The following is a 27,569-nucleotide window of genomic DNA, read 5'->3' on the forward strand; positions in this document are numbered from 1 at the left end:
AAAAAGTTTACAATGGATATTTGACATGTGACAGCAATATCTCACATTTGCCTCTTGCCCATGAACACTAAAAATAGTTCCTATGGTTTGGATTACACAAAATTATGATTCTGATCAAAACATAAAAATTTAGTAACAATTGAAAAATGGTTGAGTCTTCAAATGAAGACATGTGTTTACTGTAGTTTCCAAATAATATATGCAGAAATGAAAAAGTCTATGTTTTTCCAAAATTCACACAGGTCAAAAACTTAAATAGCAGGTGCACAACTTTCCTGTCCTGCAGAAAAAAATCTATGCAAGTTTGGTTGAATTCTATCAAGTTGTTTTCAAGGAGTTTCAGATTAACAAAGTGTGACACATACATCAACACAAGACAAGACATGATCCCTATGTATAATCAGAGGTAGACATATAACATTTGAGATTGACATCAAGTGGAACCAGTAATAACTGAATCCTCCTAAAGAATATTCAGTTCAGTTTAGAAAGGTTTCCAGTGTAAATGGTTTCACTGTACAATTTTTTGTTATTTTTTCATTCTCCAGATAAGTTCGTCATTAATGCATGTATTTATATCACAATTCTTATAGTTAAGTATACAAATAAACTAATTTTTGTACTATTTCTATACTTTCTACAAAACTTTGTTCTATTTACAACTTATATTTTACAATATTATAGACCGTAATCTGGTTGAGTATTACCTAAACTACTTTTTTCATTTAAACAAAAAACAAAATAATAATAATAATATTAATGATAATAAAAACAACTTGTATATATAAATTTGATAGCATAATGCAAAATTCAATCATGTAAACTATGCAAAACATTCAAAATCAATGGACTATGACATAGTGGCTAAACAGTTTCCAATGAAAAGATGTACATTGATTTTCACTATAAAAAATAAAAGCATAATATCAGAAACATCACACATCAACTACTTCTATATGATTTTTTTTTTGGAACCTAAATGTAAACAAAATCATTCTTACTGACCAAGAAAAACAACTCTTAATCATTAGCAACAATGTAATACATTATAAACTATTCACCAGGAAATTTTATTTAAGCACTTTGACATGTATATGACTCACATTTTTTATATAAATTTCATATAAAATAAAATCCTGTAAAACTTGTAGTCACACACATAATAAATCTTCATTTCTTACATATCATTTCATATCTCTTCTATTTCTATATTTACAGCATATACCACACGAAACAATTTCTGACAAACAAATACTGTTACTTCTAAGTAAGGGAAATAACTCATTCAAAATCATAATTTTTTTTAACCCTGGGAAGGGCAATAGCAAATTTTTATACAGTCTTTAGTCTCTCCTTCTTCAAAAATTACCAAATTATTAATTTATTTTACTTTCATTTTGATAGTATAAATTATGATTTCTTGTAAAAATGACAGAAATATTTGCAATATTCACAAATTATTTATTACAACCAAAAAGGTCTTTCCGTAAAATAACAAAAAAAAGAAACAAAAGAATTGCATTGGTATAATGACACTTGTCATTGGAGAATTAAACACAAATGTATTAAGAGAATGTTAAAAGCTACCAAAAAAATGATTGATTGATTTTTAGTGTTTAATGCCACTTTCTGCAATTTTAGCTATTTGATAGCAGATAGTATGTATTGGGTGGAGGAAGCTGGAGGGCAAAGGGAGAACCACAACCTTCAGCAGGAAAACCAGCAATCACAGTCAATAAAGATCTATAGAAAGCACTTTGTCACCAGCAGGATTTGAACTCACAACCTTGGTGTTGACCGGCTAGCAATCACTGAAGATGAACTTATTAGACCACTTGGCCATGTAATCCTTTTCTTGAATGGTCATCATTATGGTTTAATACAATTTTTGTTTGAATTTAATTTGAAAAGTAAGTATTCTAAAGTTCAGTAGCTCTTCTTATAAAAATCCTTTCAACTAAAATTGACCGTAACTTATACTAGAATGTTCATGAGTATTTCTTCTCATTATTTTTTTTGATTGTGAAATTGATTGCAGAAAGAGATTAAAATCTTTTTCAATGGAAGACTTTTGACATTATAAAGTTTTTTTTTTTTTAAATCAAACAATAAATTTCAAACAATAAATTTGAAACAAAAAATCCTGGAATGTAAAATATATTTTTACCTGTCTGTTTCATTACACTAAATAATTAGTGACATATTTTAAATGCTTCATGATTAGTTCCTTTAAATAATAATAAATAATTTTCTGTATCCTGAATTGAACTTGAGATTACAGTTTGATGCTAGTTACTTTCCCTTCCAAGGGGGAGGTACTGGTTCTCTACAATACTGAGCTATGATAAAAAGTAAATAACAGTTTAGCATGTTTTAATTCCAGCAAAACATAAGATACATGGGCTTGATGTCACAACAGGATTTTGAATTTGTATGCTTCAAGTCATAAAACACTTGATTATTTATAACCTGTGTTGCTTCATAAATTAAAATGACAAATATAACTTTCAAATGAACATAGAATTATGAAGGGGACTCAGTACTACTAATCATAGCTCTGTATGCTGCATTGCAGCAAACCAGTGGTGCTCCTAAGGAAGGAGAATAAATTGTATTCAGTTGTATCTGAATAGTGTCAGTTCTTTATTCAGGATACTATAATTCAATAAAAAAGGTCATACCAACCTTATACAATTAAAAAAAAAAAATAATATATACATTTATAAACACTGTGGAGTTCATCAATACAACACAATGTTAGGTCTAGTTAAAAAAGACTAGAAATAAATCACATCTTATCTATGTTAATATTTCTTCATTATAAGTACATTAGTTTATTTTAAATGTCAGTGAGAGTAGATGACAATGGACATTTCATTGAGAGTAGATAGCTATGATATTTTAGGAAATCTTTAAAAAAAAAAAAAGGAAAAGTAAGTCTAAACGTATTTGTATGCTTTAAGTACGTGGAGTTCATCAGTACTACTTAATGTTAAGTTAAGTTCTAAAAAGGCTAAAAATAAAATCACATCTACTCTAATATATCTACTACATATATATGTACATTTAAGTGTATTTGGAATGTCAGTCAGAGAAGAAACAGGCTGAAGTTTGCAATGACTTACTGTAGATGTATTTCTTTTTATGGAGACAAAATTTTGTTGTAAAATTTATTGAAATTTTTTATGAATAATGGTTTTGTGGCTATGAATAATTCTGAATTCAAGTGATGTTATATTTAATAAAAGCTTTAGTTCATGGCTCATGTATATTAACAAGATCCATGCAAATTATTACACAATAATATAAATAGTTATGAAGCACCACAACATAACTATATCTAAATGTCGATTCTGATTGGATAATGATGGAAATTTCTGAACAAGAAACTTTTAATTGGCAATCTCAATCTAACTTATGACATTAATGAATCTGATATCTAAAATCTTGCTTCTTTGGTTTTTTTTTGTTTGTTTGCTAGTTATTACAGTAATGAAAAAAAATTTGCCAGTTTCAATCTTACATTAAAAATTACTATTCAATAGATCAATTCAATTGAAAGACGTTTTGGAAAAATAATGTTGTTTTTTTCGGTTAAGTAGGAAGTCAGAGCATATAAACAGAAGCAGTCAGCACAAGCATACATTTCTGTCTTTAACAGTGCATGTGCAGTATTTAAAGTTCTTATGTTTGTATTGTTATATTAATGTTAATTTTTTTTGCCTTAAATGTACTGTATTGAATTAAGTAGTATATTCAAAAGATCTTCAGAGCTTATGTTATTCGTATATTTGCACATCAAGTTTAATTAAACTTTTGAAAATAACTTTGATTTTTTACTTTCAGTCTAAAATTTGATTTATGTTCATGTATTTTAAACTTTGCTTATTTACTAAACTACTGACACATTTTAAATATAAGACACAATCAATGTTTAAATACTGTTGAATTCCCCCCTTAAATCTAAAACTCTGCCTATTTACTAAACTACTGACAATTCTAAATATAAGACACTATCAATGTTTAAATACTGTTGAGTTCATGTTTACATTAAAAATATGAGATTTCTATCCATTCAGGCCATCTTGTGTTCAGTCAATGGGTTATGTTCAAATTCATAATCCAAATGAACGAACGCTCTTTCCACTTCTTTCAGTCTTTCCAGCTTTTGTTGAAGGGGTTCTCCAATGTCGTGGGCTTCTTTGAGAGTCATGTCCTCTGGAAGAACAATGTCCACTTCCACGAGGAAATTATTTCCAAAATGGAATGCCCTCACAGTATCTACATATTGAACTTTTGGATGATGATTCACACAAATCCAAGTCAATTTTTTCAGGAAATCAGGTTTGGCTGTATGTCCAGTCAACATCTTGATCTGACCTGCAAAATAACATAATACAATTACAGATGAACCATGGGTGCACAAGCCAAGGTGCGATTTTTATGAATTGTAGTAGAAGAAAATTGTTTTTGGTCATATACTGGTTTCTTAGTTTTTATTGATGAAGACTGTAAAATCTGCTAACATTTAATTGAGGAAAACCAAAAAATTGCACTTTTAGTCTTTTCATTGCTGGTGTTACCTTGACCTTACACCAAGTGACCTCAAAATCAATTGGAGTCTTTTTCTCCACAAGGAGAAATATCAACTAACGATTTGTAAAGGTCTGAAACCAAAATAATTCTATTTTTGCAGATCACAATATAATTTACCAAGTTTTGACCCTTTAATCATGCATTATTTGTGTTGTAACGTCAGTTTGGTTTAATTGTTTACATAATTTTTAACAGTATTTAGCAAAGTTAACTTTGGTCTATTATATGCTCTTTTGAACTAATTTGTCTTACCTAGCATTAAGGCTTTTAAAAAAGATCTATTTAAGAACCAAATTGTGGCCTTTTTTATTCTCTATGACAAAATTGAAATTCAAAGCCATATTTTGGCAAAAGTGAACCTAGTCCTTTATGCTACAGGGTACTTTTGTGATTTTATCTTAATAGCAAAATTAGTAAAAATAAACACCTCACGAAAATTTACACACACATTACAGTATCTTTTAGAGCTAAACACATAAAGCAACAGTCTAAAACTTACCATAACCCTAACCATAACTTAAGGATGTTCGCTCCTCTGTTTCAAAATAACAAGCTTTTTAAAAGACTGTTATAAATTGATAGTATATAAATAAGGGATCTTAAAAAGCAGATAAAATGAAAGGTCCTTGTCCTTGTTTTTGAGATATAATCAATTGAAAATTTGGCCGGAAATGATTCTTTCTAGATTTTTCAAACATTTAACATTGGCCCCTTTTTTCTTTCAAAAACTATAAAAAAAATAACAAGGATTTTATAAGATTTTCAAAAATGGCTTTTTAAACTATATGTAATAAAATTATGAAAAGAAAAGTAGGGGTTGGCAGGCAAAATTCTTAATGGCACTACATGTATAAAACTAGAGGATTCAGACAAAAAGTCAAATACAAGAGTAACGAACATCCTTAACCTGTTCCTGCCATAACCCTAATCTCAGAGTTTTGGAATACCCATATTAAAGTGAAAAAATATCCAGAAAATTATCTTACCATATCCAGTGATCCACCAGTTTATAATTATATAAATAGATATAACTATTGCTCCGATAGGGTCCACATAAATTAATCCCTTTTCACCAGTCTTATCTAATAATTCCTGGGACCCTACAAATATGAATAGGAAAATTACTTCTTTATTAACATCAGCTCTATTGAAGTAGTCCTTGTTTAACATTCTACTCTGTCTAACATGAATACATTTTTTTTTTAAATTCACTAATTGCCTAGACTTTTGGAACAATTTTTAATTTAACATATTTTTACAGTTTCACTAGCAGATTTAGGGGGGTTTGGGGGGGGGGGGGTTCGCAAACCCCCCCCCCCCCCCCCCCCCCCCCGCTGAGAAATCTTAAAATAATTTTTGTATTAATCATTTCTTGCTTTAATGTTATCTTTACTATAAATTGAATATCCAGCACTGAATAGGGTGACACGTTGTCGCTACACTCCTTTAAATATACACATGTCACAATTAAATTTGCCTAAGGGGAACTTGATAATTAGAGGATCAAAGGATTTAATTAAGACAATCCAATTAAGGGTTTTATGATTAAAACGACGTTTTCTGTTAGCTTGATTTGAAGAAAATTACTTTTCACCCTATCATATCCATATTAAGATTGTTTTTTTAAATGACACCTGCTGAATCTAAGAATATTACAAACTTCTATTCCACATCCGTACCTAGTGCTCATATGTGTAGCATTCTAAATTAAAACTGGAATCCACCAAGTTCTTTTCCTTTTTATAAACAAGAAATGTACGGGTTAAAAAGATGCTTCAAATATGCTTGGTTGCACTTTTTCCCATGCATTTTCTATTCAACTTCACAGGATGGAATTTACTGCAAATTTTGCGTTTTGATCGCTACTGACGACAACCCCGGAAAGTTTGTTAAAAAGACCCGTTCAGAATTGGGTAAAGGCAAATGGTGAATGTTAATCTCACGAAAAAAAACACCACCAAACAGCCTTATTAAGATCGCAAGACTTTACCAACACACATAATAAGTCGGCTAGTGGAATAGATGCAAGCTTAGGGCTGATACAGCAATTGCTAAACGGGTGGATACAATCTGTAATTAAATAATTGAACTTATCTAAAAAGTTTATTTTGAGTAATCATATGCCAGGTGAACAAAAAGTGTGCCAATTATTGAAAAACATGAGGTTTGGTATAACAAGAAAACTTCTCTAATATATATTAATGTTCAAAAACGTTTCTCACAAACCCCCCCCCCCCTTTAAGCTCTGGATCAGCGCCTGAGTTTGTATATATGTTGTGCTGTTATAGCAATGTCCCAGTAGGGTTGAAGGCTCATAAACATGGTTTAACCCTGCCACATTCTGTATGTGTGTGTTCCAAGTAATGAGCCTGTAAACAGTGGTTGTCTTTGGTGGATGTATATCATATTTTTTTTATTGTTTTGTACATAATCAGGCCATTGATTTTCTTGTTTGACATTTTGTAATGTTGGGGCCTTTTATACTATTTTATGGCATGTGGGTTTTGCTCATTGTTGAAGGTGGTAGGGTGACCTATAGTTGCTTACATTTACATTATTTTGTCTGTGGTGGATTGCTGAAGACTGTATAGTGACCATCAAATGTATTCTGAATTTTTTGTAAATTTGGTCTCATTGATGTATGCCCACTTTTCTTTCATTTATAGTAATTTGCTGTTTCACAATCTAAATCACTATGGTTATTTCACTGTCCATACCTCAACAAAAATAATACCTAGTCATTTGTTGAATTTCCATTGTTTAGAAAATATTACCCAGAATGCATTTAATTCTGAAACATGGTGCTCTGTTTAAGATGATAGTTTTGTTGTAAGATACAATAATTTAATTTGGGTTGGAAAAAGATGATTCTAAATTTTAATTTCTTGATATGAAATGTTTTGGAAAAACAAGAATGATCTTCTTTGTCCTCTACCGACGAAGTCGAAGGGGACTTTAGGTTTGCACTCCGTCCGTCTGTTTGTCTGTCCATCCGTCATTCCGGCAAATCAGTTTTCCACACTTTTTTTCTTCATGCTTCAAGATATTGATTTGATATTTGGTGTATTGTTTTATCATGACAAGTTACAGATTAAGTTTGAATTTTGTTCCGGTCTGATGATTTTATGCAGAGTTATGGTCCTTGGACTTAGAAAATTCACTCAAATAATCAGTTTTCCTCACTTTTTTTCTTCATGCTTGAAGATATTAATTTGATAATTGGTACATATTTTTATCATGACAAGTTACAGATCAATTTCGAATTTTGTTCCGGTCTGATGATTTTGTGCAAAGTTATGGTCCTTGGACTTAGAAAATTCACTTAAATAATCTGTTTTCCACACTTTTTTTCATCATGCGTGAAGATATTGACTTGATATTTGTCATATAGTTTACACCATGGCAAGTTATAGATCAAGTTATCATTTCGTTCCAGTATAATGAATTTTTAACCGGTAGGGGACTATGTATTGCCATGCAATACTCTCAGAATGTTTGTTATCCTACTCTTTAAGATTAACAGGGAGTGTTTCATATAACAGAAGATCCACATTTGACATATTTGATTCTACATAAATCTATGCATTGGCTAGAGGTATAGGGGGAGGGTTGAGATCTCACAAAACATGTTTAATCCCTATGTATTTTTGCACCTGTCCCAAGTCAGGAGCCTCTTGCCTTTGTTAGTCTTGTATGTTTTTCAATTTTGGTTCATTTATATGTTTCGGAGTTTAGTGTGATGTCCATTTTCACTGAACTAGTACACATTTTTGTTTAGGGGCCAGCTGAAGCACGCCTCGGGTTGCGGGATTTTCTGGCTGTATTGAAGCCCCATTGGCGGCCTTGGGCTGTTTTCTGCTCTTTGGTCGGGTTGTTGTTTCCTTGACACATTCCCCATTTCCATTCTCAATTTTATTCTACACAGAACTGTTTATATTTGCTAAAAAACTCAACCATTATAATGTTTGACTAATTTACATATGCATTTGTCCTTGAAACGCTTCAAAGGTGATCTTACCTACATATCCACACACCAGGGCCACAGCGTTTGACAAAACATCATTCCGATGATCAAGTGCCAGTGCTTGAACTGTTGGTGTCTTTACACGTCTGCATACTAACCACAATACAAACTTTATTACTAGAAAATATAAATATGATTTATAACATCTTCATTTTGATATAGATTTTCAGAGTAAACATTTTAAAAAGGTTTTTATAAACAAGAAGTCATACTGAATGACAGTAAAATATAAATAGAGTTTTATTCCTATTTTTCATTAAATTTATACTTGTCAATTATGAGTTATTTCCCTTTCAACATGTATGTTGGATATTGGTTTTTGTTGTGCTTTTCATTTTGTTTCTCAAACCTCTACTCTATAAACACTTTAGAGGTGCTTCACTACATGCAATATCATGTCCAATTGATGACATTGTTATTCAAGGTAACCAATCTGTTGTCTTTTTAGATCACTAGGCTGTCAACACTAATATTGTGAGTTTGAACCCCCTTCCATAAGGTGCGTTGACTGCAATCTTAATTGATTAAAATTGCAAGTTTCATTGCCAAATGTTTGAGTTTTCTCTGGGTATTCCTTACTATTTACTACAGTCTTGAATGAATTTCCTTAGTATATATGAAATTTACTTTCACAATCAAATAAACAGATGTAACTCTTATATTGTTACTTGAAGTAACTTTTAGGTAGGTACTTTGTCTTTTGTCATTTGTTAGTTGTTGTTTTTTTTGTGCTTTCTGCTGATCTGATGAGGCAGGCCCTTTTTAATTGATTTGTACAGTATGTTCTTATGTACATGTGGTGCTGTTACACCACTGCTGAAAGTTTATAGGGGAGTGTTAAGTGCTCACAAATATGTTTAACCCTACCACATTTTTGAAGTGTTTATCCCAAGTAAGAAAGCTGTCATTCATTTTATCATTGGTTGTTGTCTGTCATAATTGTGTTTCATTTATTGTTTTAGCAAAAATTAGGCCTTTGGTTTTACTGTTTGAATTGCTTACTCTACGGTATGGGTTGGCTCATTGTTGAATGCTGTATGGTGACCTATAGTTGTAAAGATCCTTTTCATTTGGACTCTTCTGGAGAGTGGTCTGATTGGGAATCAAATCACATCTCCTTATTTTTATATAAATATGGGGAAAGAATCATCTTGTGTGAAAAAAGTATTTTCTCGCAAATTTGTTTAAATTTTTTTTTTGCTATTTCTAAAAGGTTTACATTGGTTCATAACTATATAAATCACAAACAGTATAACAAAAATTAAACTGGCGCTGTTAAAGCAGAAACAATATTAATTGTCCTTTATTGGAAAAAGAAGTAAGTTGAAATAAGGATATGATCAATCTAAAAATCAAGAGCATAATGGTCTGGATTGGGTTTACAGAATAAATATTAATGGACCAAAAAATAAAGAACGGAGAAAAAGAGGTATTAAAATATAAATGAATGAAAAATTAGAAAATATAAAGCATAGAGAAAATGGCCTGAAAACAAACAAAACAGAAATGAAGGTTTCATACCTATGGCTGAGGCAGTAATTACTATGGTAGCGATATCAACTGTTGGTGGTTTGCTGTCACCTGTTGTTAAATTAATGATTTTCTCTATTGATTCCCTGATCAACTGGACGGATGCTAAACTCATCACAACTGATAATATCACAATAGCTATTGGTTCCAACTTGGTACGACCTGAAAAGTAGTTTTTAACTAGGTGATGTGTAAGTAAATAAACTCATCAAAGATAAAATGTTGTACGCAGACACAGATTTCGTCTACAAAAGACTCATTAGTGGCACTTGAATAAAAAAAATTAAAAAGGCCAAATAAAGTATGAAGTTGAAGAGCATTGAGGACTGAAGTTAACTATCTAAGAATCTAAGAATAAAATGATAAACAGCTTGTCATGTGTTTTTATTAAATCAACAATAAAAGTACACTAAAAAAAAAACTGAATCACTCAACAGGCAACTATGCTAGATACATTTTGATTGCAATCTTTAGGGAAGACTTAATGTGAAAGTATTTAAATTTGGGAATCAAAATTAGTGTGGTTAGTTGATAATTTGGGGAGTTCTGAATGATTTTGATATAATTGTCTATAACAAGCTAAGATAAACATCAGCCAAATACATTTGTAATTCCAATGAAGGGAACCTTATGTGTCAACAGATATATGTTGTCTTCATTGTAAGCAAAGTATAAGTACTGTATGAAAAATCATAGTGAATCAAGAATGTGTCTATAGTACATGGATGCCCACTCACACTATCATTTTCTATGTTCAGTGGACGAGAAATTGGGGTCAAAACTCTAATTTGGCATTAAAATTAGAAAGATCATATCATAGGGAACATGTGTACTAAGTTTCAAGTTGATTGGACTTCAACTTCATCAAAAACTACCTTGACCAAAAACTTAAACCTGAAGAGGGACAGATGGACGAACGGAAGGACGAACAGATGGACGGACGGATGGACAAACGGACGCACAGACCGAAAAACATAATTCTCCTAGGTGGGGCATAAAAATAGAATATCTTAAATGTAAATAACAAAGATTACTGAAGCCTATCTTAACTTTTGTAGTTGGCAAGGGGTATACTATATTTTTTTTTTATTTTTTATATAGCAAAATGGTTTTTGAGGGAGTTTTCAGAACTTTTTCGCTAGAACAAAGATGTGATAATGTTTTCTTAAAATTTGCTGAACATAATTAGGCGAATTTTTTTTTAACGATCTTATGCCAATTAATGATATCTTACAAATCAGACTGGGGCTAATGTATGCCCTCTCACCCTCCTGAATCCACCACTGGTCCCACAAAAAGGACAAATCACACAAAACAGGTTGGCAACATTAGAAATAAAAATACAAGAGTAGAAACTAAAGAAAATATAAAACATACCTTGAGGATATACATATGGAAGCCTTTGTCGTATGGCTCTACCAGTAACCCAGATAATCACTCCTGATGACAAGTCTACGACACTGTCAACCAAACTGGATATGATAGATATAGACCCTGATAAAAAGGCAGCAACTGCTTTAGCTGCCAATAGTACCTACAATAAAGAATTACTTTTTTAATTTGTTTTTGATGGGTCAATCTTGCATTTGCTGTGAATGATAAGTGGTTGTTTCTATTTGTACAGGACTTTACACTGTATTTTAGAAGAAGTCATTTATCAGTTAGCCACAGCAAAAAATAGGTATGTTTTAGGGTCAGCAGGTCAAGATTTTCTTCTGGTACAATATCGTGTCTTCACTGAGTTTAGTGAACATAATGACCATTTTTGATATAGATTTCATTAATTCTGTCATGGATTTTAATAAGTACGCCTATACAACAACTGATATGATGGTTAATAATTCATGGTGAAGAAATTATGAAAAAAATGTTAGCCTTAAAATAAGGGTAGGAATTGACCAGAAAAAAACAAAACATACATTATTATTTTTTACTAAATTATCTTGCACTTTGTCAATTGGTCTAAAGTTGATGCACAAACTTTTTTCATCTTCAATTATTCAATGAATTCATTTTTATTCCTGGGGTACTAGTTTTCTTGGAATTTGTGGTTGAAGGTCAACCATGAATTTAAATTTTCCACAAACTGCAAATTTCTTATAGGCTTGTATGCTGTATTTGTTTTAGTTTAAACATATTTTATTTGCATAGAAATTAAATGGATAAGACACAAGTCAAACAGGCTTATGAAGCCTTCTCCATATTTGTTAAAACCATGAAATCAAGTATTCACACAATAACTATTCTGGTCAATTCATTATTACAGCTGACATTTTGCAATATGTTTTGAAGAAAAATCTGATAATCAGAAATTATAAAGTTTGCTTACTTGTGTTTCTTTACTATTTCCACTTTCAGAAAGAATTTGGTATTAGGTCTTATCCCTATACTGGAATCTGTGATATTTATAGATTATCGTTGGTCATCTCAACAAGATTGATTTTCTCGCTTGATCCGGTACTGAGAAAGTGAGAAAAGCGATTGAGTTGAGATGACCAATGATAATATGTTTATCGCTATTTTACCTTTTTCATTGACAACGGCACATGCGCCATTAGATTCTAGCAATAATTTTTCATATCACTCTACTGTGCTGAGAAAGGAATTATCAGTCAGTCAGATCAAAGGAAAATTTCGTAAAACAGCGATAATTATAGATTATCGATGGTTTTTAAACCAAGAGGGTGTTTCTAAGCTACTACTTCATAGAAGGGTGAGAGCCCTGAGATGAGATGTAGCCAAGAAACATTCTTGAGTTTGAAAAGACCATTGATAATCTGTTTATTGCTATTTTCCTAGGCAACCTCAATGACGTAGGCTTATGCCGCCATACATTCTCTTTCTTCTCGTCTGAGAAAAACCCATATCTTGATATGAAAAATTATCACAAAAAGAGATCAAAGCACAATTTCAGATAGTAGTGATAATTTGTAACATTTCAACAATTGACACAGCAATCACTTTTGTCAAACCTTGTGACATCACATATATTTACAGGAATGTCTGTGATGTCCAGTAAAGGCAGAAAAATAGCGATAAGAAGTATTACTCACCAGATTTGCAAGGAATGTTATTTTAGCATACAAGCCAGCTGTTTTCAGCAGTTGTTTTGCTTCCTCAGAATCATCCATATCTTCATCCACACCCAGTTGTATGTCCTCAAATGCCCCTATAAGTTCATCCTGAGCTTTATAGTATGACCTAAAAAGAAAAAATCAAATTTCACAAGCAAGTACTGTATACTGAAAAAAGACTTTCATAATTCTTATCAACTACTTAAATTTGATATCTTTCCTTTTCATATAGTATAGTGTGAATATGCCATAGGATGGAGCAGAGGGTATTTTACTGCTGAGAAAGGGGAAGTTGACAATTGGAAAGTTGAAATCATCATGTTTATCATAGTTTCTAGTTTTAAATCGTGTATCTGTGTCAATATCAAGGAAAAGGTCACAATATGAAGCAGACCTTCTACAGCAGAGGAAGCCAGACAATCCTAGTAAATCAAGAACTGAGTTAAATGTACCTTGCCTAGAGTGGTGTTTAGATAACTACATGGACCACTTGACCACTGAGGCCCCTGAAGATGTTGGGTACTGTAAATTCAGAAATTATTGTGTGCATTTATTATTGCAAATTTTGAAGAATGGACTAAAATGCAAGATTAATTATTATGATTTCAGGAAAATATGCATACAATTGTATGTATCAGATATCAGAATGCAAGTTTTATTATTGAGATACTCAATTTAGTACCGCATTAATAAAAACCTTGCAATAATTTCTGAATTTACAGTATCTGCCTGTCTTAAGGACAGGATATTTGGATAATTATGTCAATGAGACAGCAACCAAACAACACAACTGAACAAAGGACATCTAGAGTGAGAAAATGATTGATTTATTAGCTGCAATTGAACTTTGAACTAGCTTTCAGTAACTGCCAGTACTCTTATATCGATGCTTTGTGTCTATTATTTTCATGTTAATTGTTAATTTTGTGCGTCATATCGATCTTTTGAGTTAAGTCATTTGCAACTGATTTTTACAGCTTGATCTTATGTTGTGCTGTTACACCACTGTCTCAGGATAGGGAGAGGGTTGAGCGCTCACAATGATGTTTATCACCACCACATTCTGTATGTGCCTGTCCCAAGTCAGGAGTCTGTAATCTAGTGGTATTCATTGGTTAATGTCTGCCTTATTTGTTTTTCGTAATTTGTATTGATATAAAGTAAGTCTTTAGTTTTCTCGTTTGAATGGTTTGATATTTTTCATGTCGGGCCTTTTATAGCTGATTATGAGGTATATAATTGTTTTAAGGCCGTACTGTGACCTATAATTGAGTATATCTACATCATTTGAACTCTAGTGGATTGTTGTCTCATTGGCAATCATACCCCATCTCCTTATTTTTATATAGATCAACATCCATTCTTTAATAATAGTCAAACACACATAGAGTGATTGTCAAATTTCAATCCATGATATGTTATCACCAGGAATGTAAGTCTGAGATTGCTTAGATGCAATATTGAATATAAATAACATTTCAAAGGATGATAATTAAAGTAATAAATTGCTTCGCCGAGCGCAGCTGGATACAACCGCAGAGGTCCAACCCTGAACAGTTGGGTCAAAAATGGACACAATATTCGCGCTTGATACAGGTCTGAATATGGATTGTAATCAAATATTTGACACATGATAGGTTTCTGACACAGAATAACTGTAGTCAAAGAACTTAGAATTGGTTATATGATTTGAATTTATATTCAATTTTTTGCTTTTGTGCAATACACTTTGCTATTGCGAATTGACCCCCCTCCCCCCCCCCCCCCCCCCCCAAAAAAAAAATTACCCCCCCCCCCTTTTTTTTTGCTTCTGTGCAATACACAGTGCTGTTGCATATACTAGAAAAATGCTTATTTGGGCCCCTTTTTGGCCCCTAATTCCTAAACTGTTAGGACCATAACCCCCAAAATCAATCCCAACCTTCCTTTTGTGGTTATAAACCTTGTGTTTAAATTTCATAGATTTCTATTTAATTATACTAAAGTTATTGTCCGGAAACAAACTGTCTTCTGACGATGCTGACGACAAAGACGTCATATCAATATATGACCACAAAATGTTTTGCGGTCGTATAAAAATGGTTGATGTGCAATGACTTTTGAACCTGTCCAAGACATTATGGACATAAACCTTTGATATTAATTTCAAAATAATCTAACAAGAAATATAGGCTTGAGAGCACTTCTTTTCAATTTTTCAAGGCGAAAATCAGTGTAATATGGAACCTCAGAGAAAAAATCACCAAGGAGCAAAAAGAACACATTGTAAATATTTCAACTGATTGTTTTCTTTTGTTATGAAATTTAAAACAAAACTGGAATTAATAATATAACCATCCAGAAATATCTCAACCAGTTGGAAGAGAGGGGAAATATGAAAAAATTTACATCAAAGTTTTTTTGGGGGAGGGGGAACAAAAAAAAAAACCACTCCACTCTATTGGTTTTTAAGATTTTTTTTATAATTTTCCTTGCAAATTCCTGGATTATCCATATACTCATTCAGTCTATCTTAGTACAATCAGTAAAATCCTATGAACAAAAGCATGCCACACTGTCATATCATACTCTATGACACATTATTGCTCTTTTAAGTCATTCATTTTACTAATATTTAGCTGTCTTTTAAATATTCCTCAGAAGGTTAACATTAAAGATCTTTTTATGTGTAAATCTAATCGCATTGGTAAATATCCAAGATGAACACTAGGTTATTTTTGTTGGAATGCTGTCCCATTGAAGTACATATCCCAAATGTCTTTTATTTATACTGAACATGAAACATATTTTAAGGATGTATTCTTCTGACGTTTCAGTTTCGTTGAAATCTCGTTCTAGAATTTCCAAAACATGTGATACAAGTGGAAAATATCAATGAAGTTAAAAAATACTGTAATCAAACTTAACTTTGTGAAAAAATTGTGTAGTTACAATAAGTAGTTTTTGAGTAATAAAATTTTCAAATTTTATAACCAATCAAGTCAGACTCATTAGCCAAAAGGTTGAGGAAATGGGTGAGGGGTACAAGAAATGATTTTACCAGATACATGTACATCCAATATCAATTTTTGCTTTTCAAATTTCTTAGATATGTATAATCAATCATTTATAACAAAGAAGTTGAAATAATATGCTTTTTGTTCTAAAAACAAGAGAAAAATCCCTAATTTACAAAACTGACAGCATGGTAAATTTTACATGAAAAAGCAACAAATTTTTATAAAAATTTCTTATATTAACACCTACCTATAGTTTTTTTTTAGGTTAAATCTATTCAGATTGGTCCACTTCATCTTAAATGAAAGTATGAAAAAAAAGTTTAATTGTGAAACTGTGATTTTTTACATAATAATAGCCCAAAAATGGGTAAAAATTGATGAAAAATCATCAAAATTGGGTACTTTCAAATGGCCGTAGCTAAAAAAGAAGTGCACCACTATATGATTTTTTCTTCACCAATTATTTTTTTACAGTCATATAAACTAATAAAATGCTTTGCTGAGCGCAGCTGGATACGACCGCAGAGGTCCAACCCTGAACAGTTGGGGTAAAAATGGACACAATATTCGCGCTTGATACAGGTCTGAATTTGAATTGTAATTAATAGGTTTCTGACACAGAATAACTGTAGTCAAAGAACTTAGAATTGGTTATATGATTTGAATTTATATTCAATTTTTTGCTTTTGTGCAATACACTATGCTGTTGTGAATTGACCCCCCCCCCCCCCCCCCCCCCCCCAAAAAAAAAAAAAAATTACCCCCCCTTTTTTTTTTGCTTTTGTGCAATACATAATGCTGTGGCATATTGACCCCCCCCAAAAAAAAATTAAAAAAAATTTTTACCCCCCCCCCCCCCCCTTTTTTTGCAAGAAAATTTCTTTTTAATTTCTGAAATCTGAAATGAGAAAAGATTGCCCCCACAATTTCCTTTTTACCACCCCCCCCCCCCCTTTTTTTTTGCCCCCAAAAAATAAATGTGGATTGTGGACACATGTGGACACAAATGATGCCCCCGCTTGCATTGCATAGCATATAGTTATAAAGGGACATAACTGAAGACCAGTAAAAGAGACACTACGCAAATTTGAACTTGATCTGAGTTTTGTGGTAATAAGCATTGTGTGTAAGTCTCATAACATTTGGTTGAGGCTAACTTAAAAAAAGAGAACAGAAACTAAAAATTCATCAATTTTTATGTTTATATGTTTATAAAAGGACATAACTCAAGAATGGTAAAAGTGACGCCACCAAATTTAGTACTTAATCTGTATTATGTACCGGTAGTAATAAGCATTGTGTATAAGTTTCATAACATTTGGTTGAGGCAAACTAAAGTTAGAGAACGGAAACAAAAAATTTGTACTTGATCTTAGTTTTGTGGTAATGAATATTGTGTATAGGTTTCATAATTTTTGGTTGGGGCAAACTTAAGTTACAGAATGGAAACTAAAAATTTTGCAATGTTTCGATTTATAAAGGGGCATAACTCAATAATGGTTAAAGTGACACTACCCAAATTCAACTTGATCTGTGTTTTATCAGTGGAAGGCAAAATTAAACATTGCATTGTATGAAGCATTGATTGTAGTTGATTCAACTATAATCATGGACAAAGGAAGATAACTTAAATTTTAAAAATTTCTTGAATAATGACATTGATATTTTCAGAAATTACATTTAGTTTAGACAAACTCAAGTTAAAGAACGGAAACTAAAAATTCAGCAATTTTTTTCATTTGTAAAGGGGCATAACCCTAGAATGGTAATCAAAGTGCTTGTAAGCACTGAATGGTAAAGATTGGTTTAATTTATCAGTAGGAAGTAAAATTGAATATTACATTGTTTAAAGCATTGGTTATAGTTGATTCAACTACCATTATGCACAAAGAAAGATAACTCAATTTTCAATGAAGACTTTAAAATATTTTTAGAAATGAAGGGTAAAAATTGCTTTAATTTATCAGTGGAAGGCAAAATTAAACATTGCATTGTATGAAGCATTGATTGTAGTTGATTCAACTATAATCATGGACAAAGGAAGATAACTTAAATTTTAAAAATTTCTTGAATAATGACATTGATATTTTTAGAAATTACATTTAGTTTAGACAAACTCAAGTTAAAGAACGGAAACTAAAAATTCAGCAATTTTTTTAATTTGTAAAGGGGCATTACCCTAGAATGGTAATCAAAGTGCTTGTAAGCACTGAATGGTAAAGATTGGTTTAATTTATCAGTAGGAAGTAAAATTGAATATTACATTGTTTAAAGCATTGGTTATAGTTGATTCAACTACCATTATGCACAAAGAAAGATAACTCAATTTTCAAAGAAGACTTTAAAATATTTTTAGAAATGAAGGGTAAAAATTGCTTTAATTTATCAGTGGAAGGCAAAATTAAACATTGCATTGTATGAAGCATTGATTGTAGTTGATTCAACTATAATCATAGACAAAGGAAGATAACTCCAATTTTAAAAATAACTTGATATTTAGGAAAAAAAATGAAAAAATTTAGCAATTTTTCCATTTGTAAAGGGCATTTCTCTAGAACAGTAAAAGTGACAGCACCAAAATTCAAACTTGATCTGTATATTATGGTAATAAGCATTGTGTATAAGTTTCATAACATTTGGTTGAGGCAAACTTAAGTTAAAGAACGGAAACCAAAAATTTAGCAATTTTTCCATTTATAAAGGGGCATAACTCTAGAACAGTATAAGTGATGCCACCAAAATTCAAACTTGATCTGTATTTAGTGGTAATTAGCATTGTGTATAAGTTTAATAACATTTGGTTGAGGAAAACTAAAGTTAGAGAACGGAAACCAACTTTGGGACATACGTAAGTACGTACAGATGGACAAGGGTAAAACTTAATGCCCCCTCCGCTACGGCGGGGGCATAAAAATTCGATCCCTCAAGATATGGTCATAATCTCAATTCAAATTTCCAATGGAGTTTGCAACCACAATTACCCCTTTAAATACATCATAAAAGTCTTAAAATAGAAAATGACATACATAATCATGGCTTAAATTAATATTCCTTTAATAGTAATTTCTAAGTATAAATTGACAGCTAATCACCTCAAGACAATACAACATTTCTTTATACATAATTTAAAAGAACTGTAATGGAGGTAAATCCAAACATACACAACATTGTACTTTAAATGTGTTTGGATTACCTCCCTAACACTGTTCAAACTGTCTATTAACCAGGAAACCCTTGTTTTTTCCCCCTTTTTTGCCCCTAATTCTTAAATGGTTTGAGCCATAACCCCCCAAAGCAAATCCTAACCATCCCTTTGTGGTATGGAAACTTGTGGTATAATTTCAGAGAGATCCATACACTGTTCCACAAGTTATTGTCTGGAAACTACAAAAATGCTTATTTGGGCAACTTTTTGGCCCCTAATTCCTAAACTGTTAGGACTATAACCCCCAAAATCAATCCCAACCTTCCTTTTATGGTTATAAACCTTGTGTTTAAATTTCATTTACTAAAGTTATTGTCCGGAAACCAAATATCTTCGGACGACGACGACAACGTGATACCAATACCGTATAAAAATCAGGTTAAGAAAAAAAGTTTAATTCTAGAAATTTTTGGCTCCTCAGAGGTGTACATCCTTAAAATAGGACATCCTACATTTAATCTATTAAATCAATATTGGCATCTTTAAAAAGGAAATTTCCTTCAGAAATCTACCGTGTATAATATGGCATCTGTTAACAAAGACGTTGCAGCCTGTACCAATTTTTTTTACATGTTTAAGGCTCAGTTTGAACTTGATGCTTTGGGGAAGCTTTGGTATGATGAATGAGTCTTTGCCATGAAGATAAAATTTAATGTTTAATGTGACAATACAAAAACAATTAAGGTATTGAAACCTGTCTCGGTAAAATTTGAATGTTTACTACATTGTACTTTCCAAAATAAAATTAAATGTTATATTATTCTTATTATTGTTTCAAAATATTTCATTGTTCTGAATCGTATTCTTGATCAATAGAATCCAGACTATCTAAACTCATGATAAAACATCGAATATTGATAGTTCCTGATGAAGACAGAACAAGGCAAATCACTAGAATCCAGAAAATTTTAACTCATAAAGTTTGGCCTTTGTAGTTGTTTTACTTCCTGGTGCATTAACACATCCTATATAGATAGTTCCTGATGTAGAAAGAGCAAGGGAGTATGGATGCAAGATTCCCATGTCACGGAGGTTGTAGTAGGTAATAATTTGTCCTTGGTTAGTCAGTATATGCAGTAAATGATTGTTCAAATCAGTAACAACGATATTATCTGATGGTGTTGTAAGTATTCCTACAGGTGTAAATGGATTGTTGTTAGTGTTGACATCAGAATGACCAGTGTAAATACCTAGTATGTCTCCTTCAGGTGATAACACTACCACTTGACCTCTGCGATCATCAGAAAACCAGTCCACAAAACAGATATTACCATTACTGTCACTGGTTATTCGTCTAGGGTAGTTAAAAAAATGTTTGTCATGTTTCGTACTGGTTAGAATTCTAGGCAAATCAAATAATCGTTTCTTACGATTGCAATATTCCTTTAGTTGTTTTCCTTCCTGATCCAATACAACAACTACACGTCTTCCTGTGGTAGAGTAGTTCTCTCCTGGAGACTTGGCTCCTATGATGACATTTTGATCACTGGTCACATGAACACAGATTGGATACAATGGTTTTACATCATACATGGAATCTGTTATCTGACCTTTCACGGTGTTGATTAATTTAATTTTAGTCGAATCTGTTGTGACAAGAAAGTTATTTGAATGAGTTTTTGCCATTCCAAAAATCTGAATGTTTAAACTTGTTATTACTTCAGTTCTATTCTCTGTTAGTATGACATGTTGTAACGTTGATCTGATACTATCCCCAATCCACATAGAACCATCAGAACATACTCCTATAAGGTGAATATCAGTAAGATCTGTTATATATTCTTTGGATATTTCAAACTTAATCTTACTCATCTGTTTTGACATCAACATTACCTTCCCTTTATTGTAGTCTTCTTCTTCAATTAACTCATGTTCATTATGAACTTTAGCAACACATTTCAAACAGATAATTTTATTACAAGTTTTACAATAAAGACAACAAGACTGCCCCAAATGTTCTTCACACTTGACATCACTGAATGTGAAAGTTTCATTTGATCCATCCTGTTTCCCTATATCTTTGATGGCTAGTATTTTATGATCCTTAGCAATCTTTAGATGGACCCTGTCCTTACAATTGTCGCACAACAATAAGTTGCATAGGATACATTTCCAATTAATCTTATTTCCAACTTCACATAACTGACATCCAACTGGAATTTGACTTTTTTGTATTGAACTTGCAAATGCCATTTTTAAATTTAAACATGTCAGACTTTTATACTTCCTTGTCTGTTTGTCTCTCACCATCTAACTTTATATTTCCTTTTCAACTTGACTTTATTGATAAATCAGTAGCTATTTGAATCTTCCCTTTTTACATGTATATCTTCCTTGTCCACTTGTCTCTATATTAATTTCAGTAGCTATTTAAACAAACTTTTTTTGACATGATTAAAATTCCAAGAAGAACCGCATCATCAATATTCAAATTTTATTTATTTTAGGGTATACACTGTCAGATCTTTTCAAGATTAAATTAAAAATTTTCTTTAGAGAAAATAATATAAATGGATAAATATAAATAAGAAGATGTGGTATGAGTGCCAATGAGACAACTATCCATCCAAGTCACAATGTGTAAAAAGTAAACAATTATAGGTCAAAGTACAGCCTTCAACATGGAGCCTTGGCCCTTATCCAAACATCTATGATTTAATGAACAAGGGTCCGTATCTGAGGAAGCTGAGGGTTCCAACCAAATCATCAACCATGGTCAAGCATGGCCACATCTCCAAGGGGCTAAATAAAGATGACAGTAGTTTACCAATGTTCAAATCTCAAAATATGTTAGGAAGAAACAAATCACGGCAACAAATCACACCTTAGAAGGTGCTGTGATCCAGCAAATTTGCTTAAACTAGTCAGACATTTTTTTTCTGATCTCATTTTCAATATGTTTTTGTATAATAACTCCTGTAGGATATTTTAAGAAATCCGTCAAACTTGCGATAAATGATTTTGGCCCAAATGTAAATTTGTGTTTGGACACAATTTCTTTAAAACAACAAGAGTGCACACATTGAAATGTCTTGCCTGCTTTACTTATGAATAAATTTTTGTTGAAAGTCTGTAATATAAAGGTTTTAATACAAGTATCATATAAACTTAACATTATCAATGATCAATGAAAATGAGGTCCTGGTCTGACATAAGAACCCTGCCAGACAGACATGCACACCTTACAATCATTCCATACACCAAATACAATTGCTTACAATATCTGATAAACTGACAATACCACAAAAAATAAACATTGATCAATGAACCATAAAAATGTGGTCACAGTCATATGAACCCAGCCAGACAGACGTGTACACCTTACAATCATTCCATACACCAAATATAGTTGACCTATTGCTTATAGTATCTGAGATACAGACTTGACAATGTAAACTTATCCTTAACCTTGATCACTGATCCATAAAATGAGGTCGAGGTCAGGTGAACCCTGCCTGACAGACCTTGTAAGGAAACCATATTCAAAATACACTTGTCATATTACTCATAATAAGTGAGTATTTCACATGACAAAAAAAAATATTAATTTTTTTTTAACAGTCACTGAACCATAAAAATGTGGTCAAGGACAATGGGCATTTGACAGACAGAAACTTGGTAACATAACGTATCTGCATACAAGGTATGAAGCTTCCAGGTCTTCTACCTTCTAAAATATAAAGCTTTATAGAAATAGTTTACCATGTAGCTGCCCCCCCTCCCCCCCTGTTGGATTGTATTCCCTATGTCTCACATTCTGCAAATTTCGTCACAGGCAAGACAAAAATTAGAGAGACAATACCAAGGGACAATATAAAATCATAACTCTTATAAGAACAGACAACATAACCTTCTGCAAGTCATAGAACACATCATTAGTTTATTAATATGTCTTGAATTCAGAATTTTGCACCATCTTAAAATCTGGAGTGATCACAAATATCCAGCATGGCTACATCAGAAATGCTCCAATTAAGCTGTTAGTCATTTCTGTAAAATATTTGAACTAAGAAAGACAACCCTGTCTTTTTTAATCTGCATCAGTGGACATACAATAACAAATTAAAACCTAACTAAACTAGATGTAGAATGATTGCCAATTAATGATATAACTATTTGTCAGAGTCCAAATGACCTTGATGTAAGCAACTATAGGTCACTGTACAGCCTTCAACTATGAGCAAAACTTATACTGTATAGTCAGCTATAAAAGGCCTCTACATGACAAAATGTTAAACAATTCAAAAGAAAAAAAAACCTAACTTTCTATGTTTGCTGTATGTAAAGCTTTTTTAATCTGCATCAGTGGATTTTTTTTTATATTTCCTGCTGCCTTTTAACAATGGCTTTAAACTCATATTTATTTCTTGGCCTGATTTATGACAAAACCATAAACGAAAAAACAAATATGTTAATGTGCCTGTTCTAAGTTAGGGAAACTGTCATTGGTTTTCTTTCTTTGTATTTTAAAGACTGTTTTTCCCCTTAAAGGAATATGGGGTTAATAGCAGAACTCATTCAGACAATTTAAATCTTTTAGAAAATCTCCTGTTTAAATTTTATAGAAATGAGTGGAACAGCAGAAGTATTGCAATCTACATATTTTCATAATTTCTTCAATGATCTCATTTTTAATTAGACTGAAGTATGTATGCTCCTACAGAGTTGTGAAACATAGGAATACATGAATTTAAAGAAATATGAAAGATTTTGTTAGTTGTACAAAATTATGCTGTGTTGTAAGACACATATAATGCCCTTGTATATGATATACATTACATGATAATATGGTTAGTATACATTATATATTTGTCAATGTTTGTGTAGTGTTAGAAATTTGCATTGGTGAAAATTTGACCCAGGGTCAGTTTTCCATATCATATGGTTCACCTGTACATGTATACCCCATGAATATAATAATGGTTTCTCAGTATTCCAACAAATATATTGCATGGAGTAATTTATAAGCACTTATTTCTATGTAGTTTCAATTAGTGATATAAATCATACTGATAATTTCAGTTCCAACTCTAACTTAAACTATTCATATAAAATATACAATAAAGTTCAGTAAATTTTCATGACAAAATTCTGAAAAAATTTTCTTTAACATACCGAATACGTTTTGAAAACTTTGATCTTTCTTTTTTGTTCTGTTTCTTGGAGCTAAACTGATGTAATGACAATCTCCAATCTGGCTCACGACCTAAAAAAACACATGTCAAATTATGTCATGGGAATCCAAGAATGTATATAACATTAGCATTGCATGTGTGTGCTACTTGGACACGAAACAAATTAAATTTTTGCAAAAATCAGAATGTTGGTTATCTTGTTTGAATTATTTTACATTTTGTCTTGCGGCAGCCTTTTATAGCTTACTGTAAACATGGTAAATAGTTCAAAATCTAATTAACAGAAAATATTTAAATTCATCTGGAAACATCTCCACTCCATTTTGAAAGGGTAATTTTCTCCCAGCCCTTACTAAGTTTAGTAACATTTGAAAAAAAATTAAAAAGGAAAAAACATAAAATGATTTAAAGTAGTTTAAATCCTGGTTTTTTATTCTATAGTGTATAGTTGTCTAATTGGCAATCATATCAATAGTTTAATATTTTAGTAAAATGCGGAAAAATGTCCCATAAAAGGTCCTTCCATCTCTCATTGCTACATATATCAATTAAATTTATCACTTTCATCTGCAGCAGTGAGAAGGTGTCTGATCAACAAACATCAAACAACCACAGCATTTAACTGATTATAATGATTGATGTATTCTTGTCTTTTGTTTCAATTCAAATGCCTAATTCTATTTTACTAATGTTTGTAAATAAAACTAGAGGCTCTAAACAGCCTGTGTCGCTCACCTAGGTCTATGTGCATCTGCCACAATGGACAATCTCCAGCATTGTGGATTAAAATAGAATTCATTACAAAAATCTCTTGTCTGGTTGATAATTTTTGCTATCTAAAGTATTTCTAATAGATTTCAAGATAATAGGTAGGACACTAAAAATGGGTAAAATCGTCATTTAAGTGCAATAAGTCCAATAAGGAGGGAACTGATAATTATGGTCAGTAGACCTATTTGTAGATCTTGTCTTGCTGATTAATTTGGCTCATCTAAATTTCTATCTATCTATTATAGTTTTTCAGATATTAGACAAAACCACAAAAAATTGGTAAATATCATTATCAAAGGGTAATAACTCCAAAAAAGGGGTTGTCAAATGATTTCAACCATGCTCACTAATTTGTAGATCTTGTCTTGCTGATCATTTTTGCTTATTTAAGTTTCTATCTATCAATTATAGTATTTTAGATATTGCAAAAATGCAAAATATTTGTAAAAATTATCATTAAAGGGCAATAACTCCAATAAGGAGTCATCTGACGATTTTGACCATGGGACTTCTTTGTAAATCTTGTCTTGCTGATCATTTTTGCTATCTATTATAATTTTCAAAATAATAGGCAAAAATGAAAAAAAAATTGTAAAATTGGCATTTTAGGGCAATAACTCCTATCAGAAGTCATCTGACAATTTTGATGTAAAAAGACAAAAGGTAGATCTTATCATTCTGAACATTTTTGACCCTGTCAGATTTTCTCTATTGGTAGCAGTTTTCAAGATAATAGACAAAACTTGCATTTTACCCCATATGTTCTATTTTTAGCCATATCTGCCATTTTGAAAGACGGGCAAGGTCATCAGACACATTTTTTAAACTAGATACCCCAGTGATGATTGTGGCCAAGTTTGGTTAAATTTGGCGCAGTAGTTTCAGAGAAGAAGATTTTTGAAAAAGTTAACGATGATGGATGACGGACGCCAAGTGATGAGAAAAGCTCACTTGGCCCTATGGACCAGGTGAGCTAAAAAAGCAAAACATTTATATTAGTCAAAAATAAAAACTCAATGATCTCAAAATTGAACCATAAATATGTTTGGACAAATGGTCGGACAATGTATATATAAAAATTAAACAAAATTCTTTTATGAAAACATATGTATATACAGAAGAGGTTTTTCCTTGAACAGGACTTATTTAAAATTGAAGAAACCCTCCCCCTAAAACTTTTTTAAAGTAGGGTCTGTACCAAAAACTAGGCACACATTAGGGTCACATAAAAAACACACACATATTTTTAAAGCATGCAAACTATATATATGCATGCTTCTTCTTTATTGATTTTGTTATTGGGGAAGAAAATTCACATATATATTCTATAAGACTCGGACAAGGCTTCTAATTTAAAAATTAGTATACATATATATAATTTCTATAACTTACTTAAAATGCATGCATGTTCTTTACGAATTTTGTTATCGGGATAAAAATTAACATTCTATAAGATTCAAGCAAAGGTTGCTAATTAATCTGTTAACATATAAAATTCTACAACTTATGCACATATACAAAATTCTAAAATAGTACCTTCATTATCACCTGGAAAATTTGCAAACATTTATATTTTATTTAAATGTATATTTGGTAAAAAAATATGCTTAAAAAGACAATAAAACAGATATGAAATAAGGCACTATAACCAATTCATCAAGCATGAAAGTTCCTCATTAAACTGACCTAAATGGAAAAAAAAAAGAATGGTTAAGAAAATTCAATCCCCATGCCTGTTTCATTAAACCCTAATAATTTAATATCAGTTTGGATAAGGTTTTGTTAACAGCCATTGAAATTCAAAACCATATTGTGCATCATCGCATGGTATAGAACAATATTATACAGAATAAAAGATCTGTTTAAAAATGAATGATGGGCTCTGGAGAAACTGTTGAACATACATGAGAGTTTTGATGAGGGGAATCTTTATTTCTATATTCATCAATTTTATTTTTCTATTTTTCTCTTTTCTTCATTTTTTTGCTCATTATTCTCTTTTCTTTATATTTAAGCACCATTATTTTATATTCTTTATTTTTTTTTTGGCCCATTATTCTCTGTTCTATATTTTTTTGGCCCATTATTCTCTGTTCTTTATTTTTTTGGCCCATTATTCTCTGTTCTATATTTTTTTGGCCCATTATTCTCTGTTTTTTATTTTTTTGGCCCATTATTCTCTGTTCTTTATTTTTTTGGCCCATTATTCACTGTTCTTTATTTTTTTTGCCCATC

At 31.5% G+C, this 27,569-nt stretch overlaps 2 protein-coding genes across 2 annotated transcripts in view; both read right to left on the bottom strand.

The window, feature by feature from the left end:
- Positions 1-2,115: 2,115 nt before the first annotated feature.
- Positions 2,116-27,569, bottom strand: part of LOC127720031 (uncharacterized) — a 41,005-nt gene continuing 15,551 nt past the window's right edge. Inside the window, exons 4-10 of the mRNA XM_052226443.1 lie at positions 24,544-24,634; positions 13,204-13,351; positions 11,528-11,684; positions 10,142-10,312; positions 8,615-8,737; positions 5,583-5,696; positions 2,116-4,380 (exon numbers count right to left, since the gene is read on the bottom strand). Coding sequence (XP_052082403.1) covers positions 4,076-4,380; positions 5,583-5,696; positions 8,615-8,737; positions 10,142-10,312; positions 11,528-11,684; positions 13,204-13,351; positions 24,544-24,634 — 1,109 coding nt within the window. The 3' untranslated portion in view covers positions 2,116-4,075. The remainder of the gene's footprint in view (positions 4,381-5,582; positions 5,697-8,614; positions 8,738-10,141; positions 10,313-11,527; positions 11,685-13,203; positions 13,352-24,543; positions 24,635-27,569) is intronic.
- LOC127720032 (uncharacterized) lies at positions 19,870-21,700 on the bottom strand. Its single transcript, XM_052226444.1, has one exon. The coding sequence runs from the start codon at positions 21,676-21,678 to the stop codon at positions 20,320-20,322; it is 1,359 nt and encodes a 452-aa protein (XP_052082404.1). The 5' UTR covers positions 21,679-21,700; the 3' UTR covers positions 19,870-20,319.

This window comes from Mytilus californianus, unplaced genomic scaffold, assembly GCF_021869535.1.
Source record: "Mytilus californianus isolate M0D057914Y unplaced genomic scaffold, xbMytCali1.0.p SCAF_11, whole genome shotgun sequence".
NCBI lineage: Eukaryota > Metazoa > Mollusca > Bivalvia > Mytilida > Mytilidae > Mytilus > Mytilus californianus.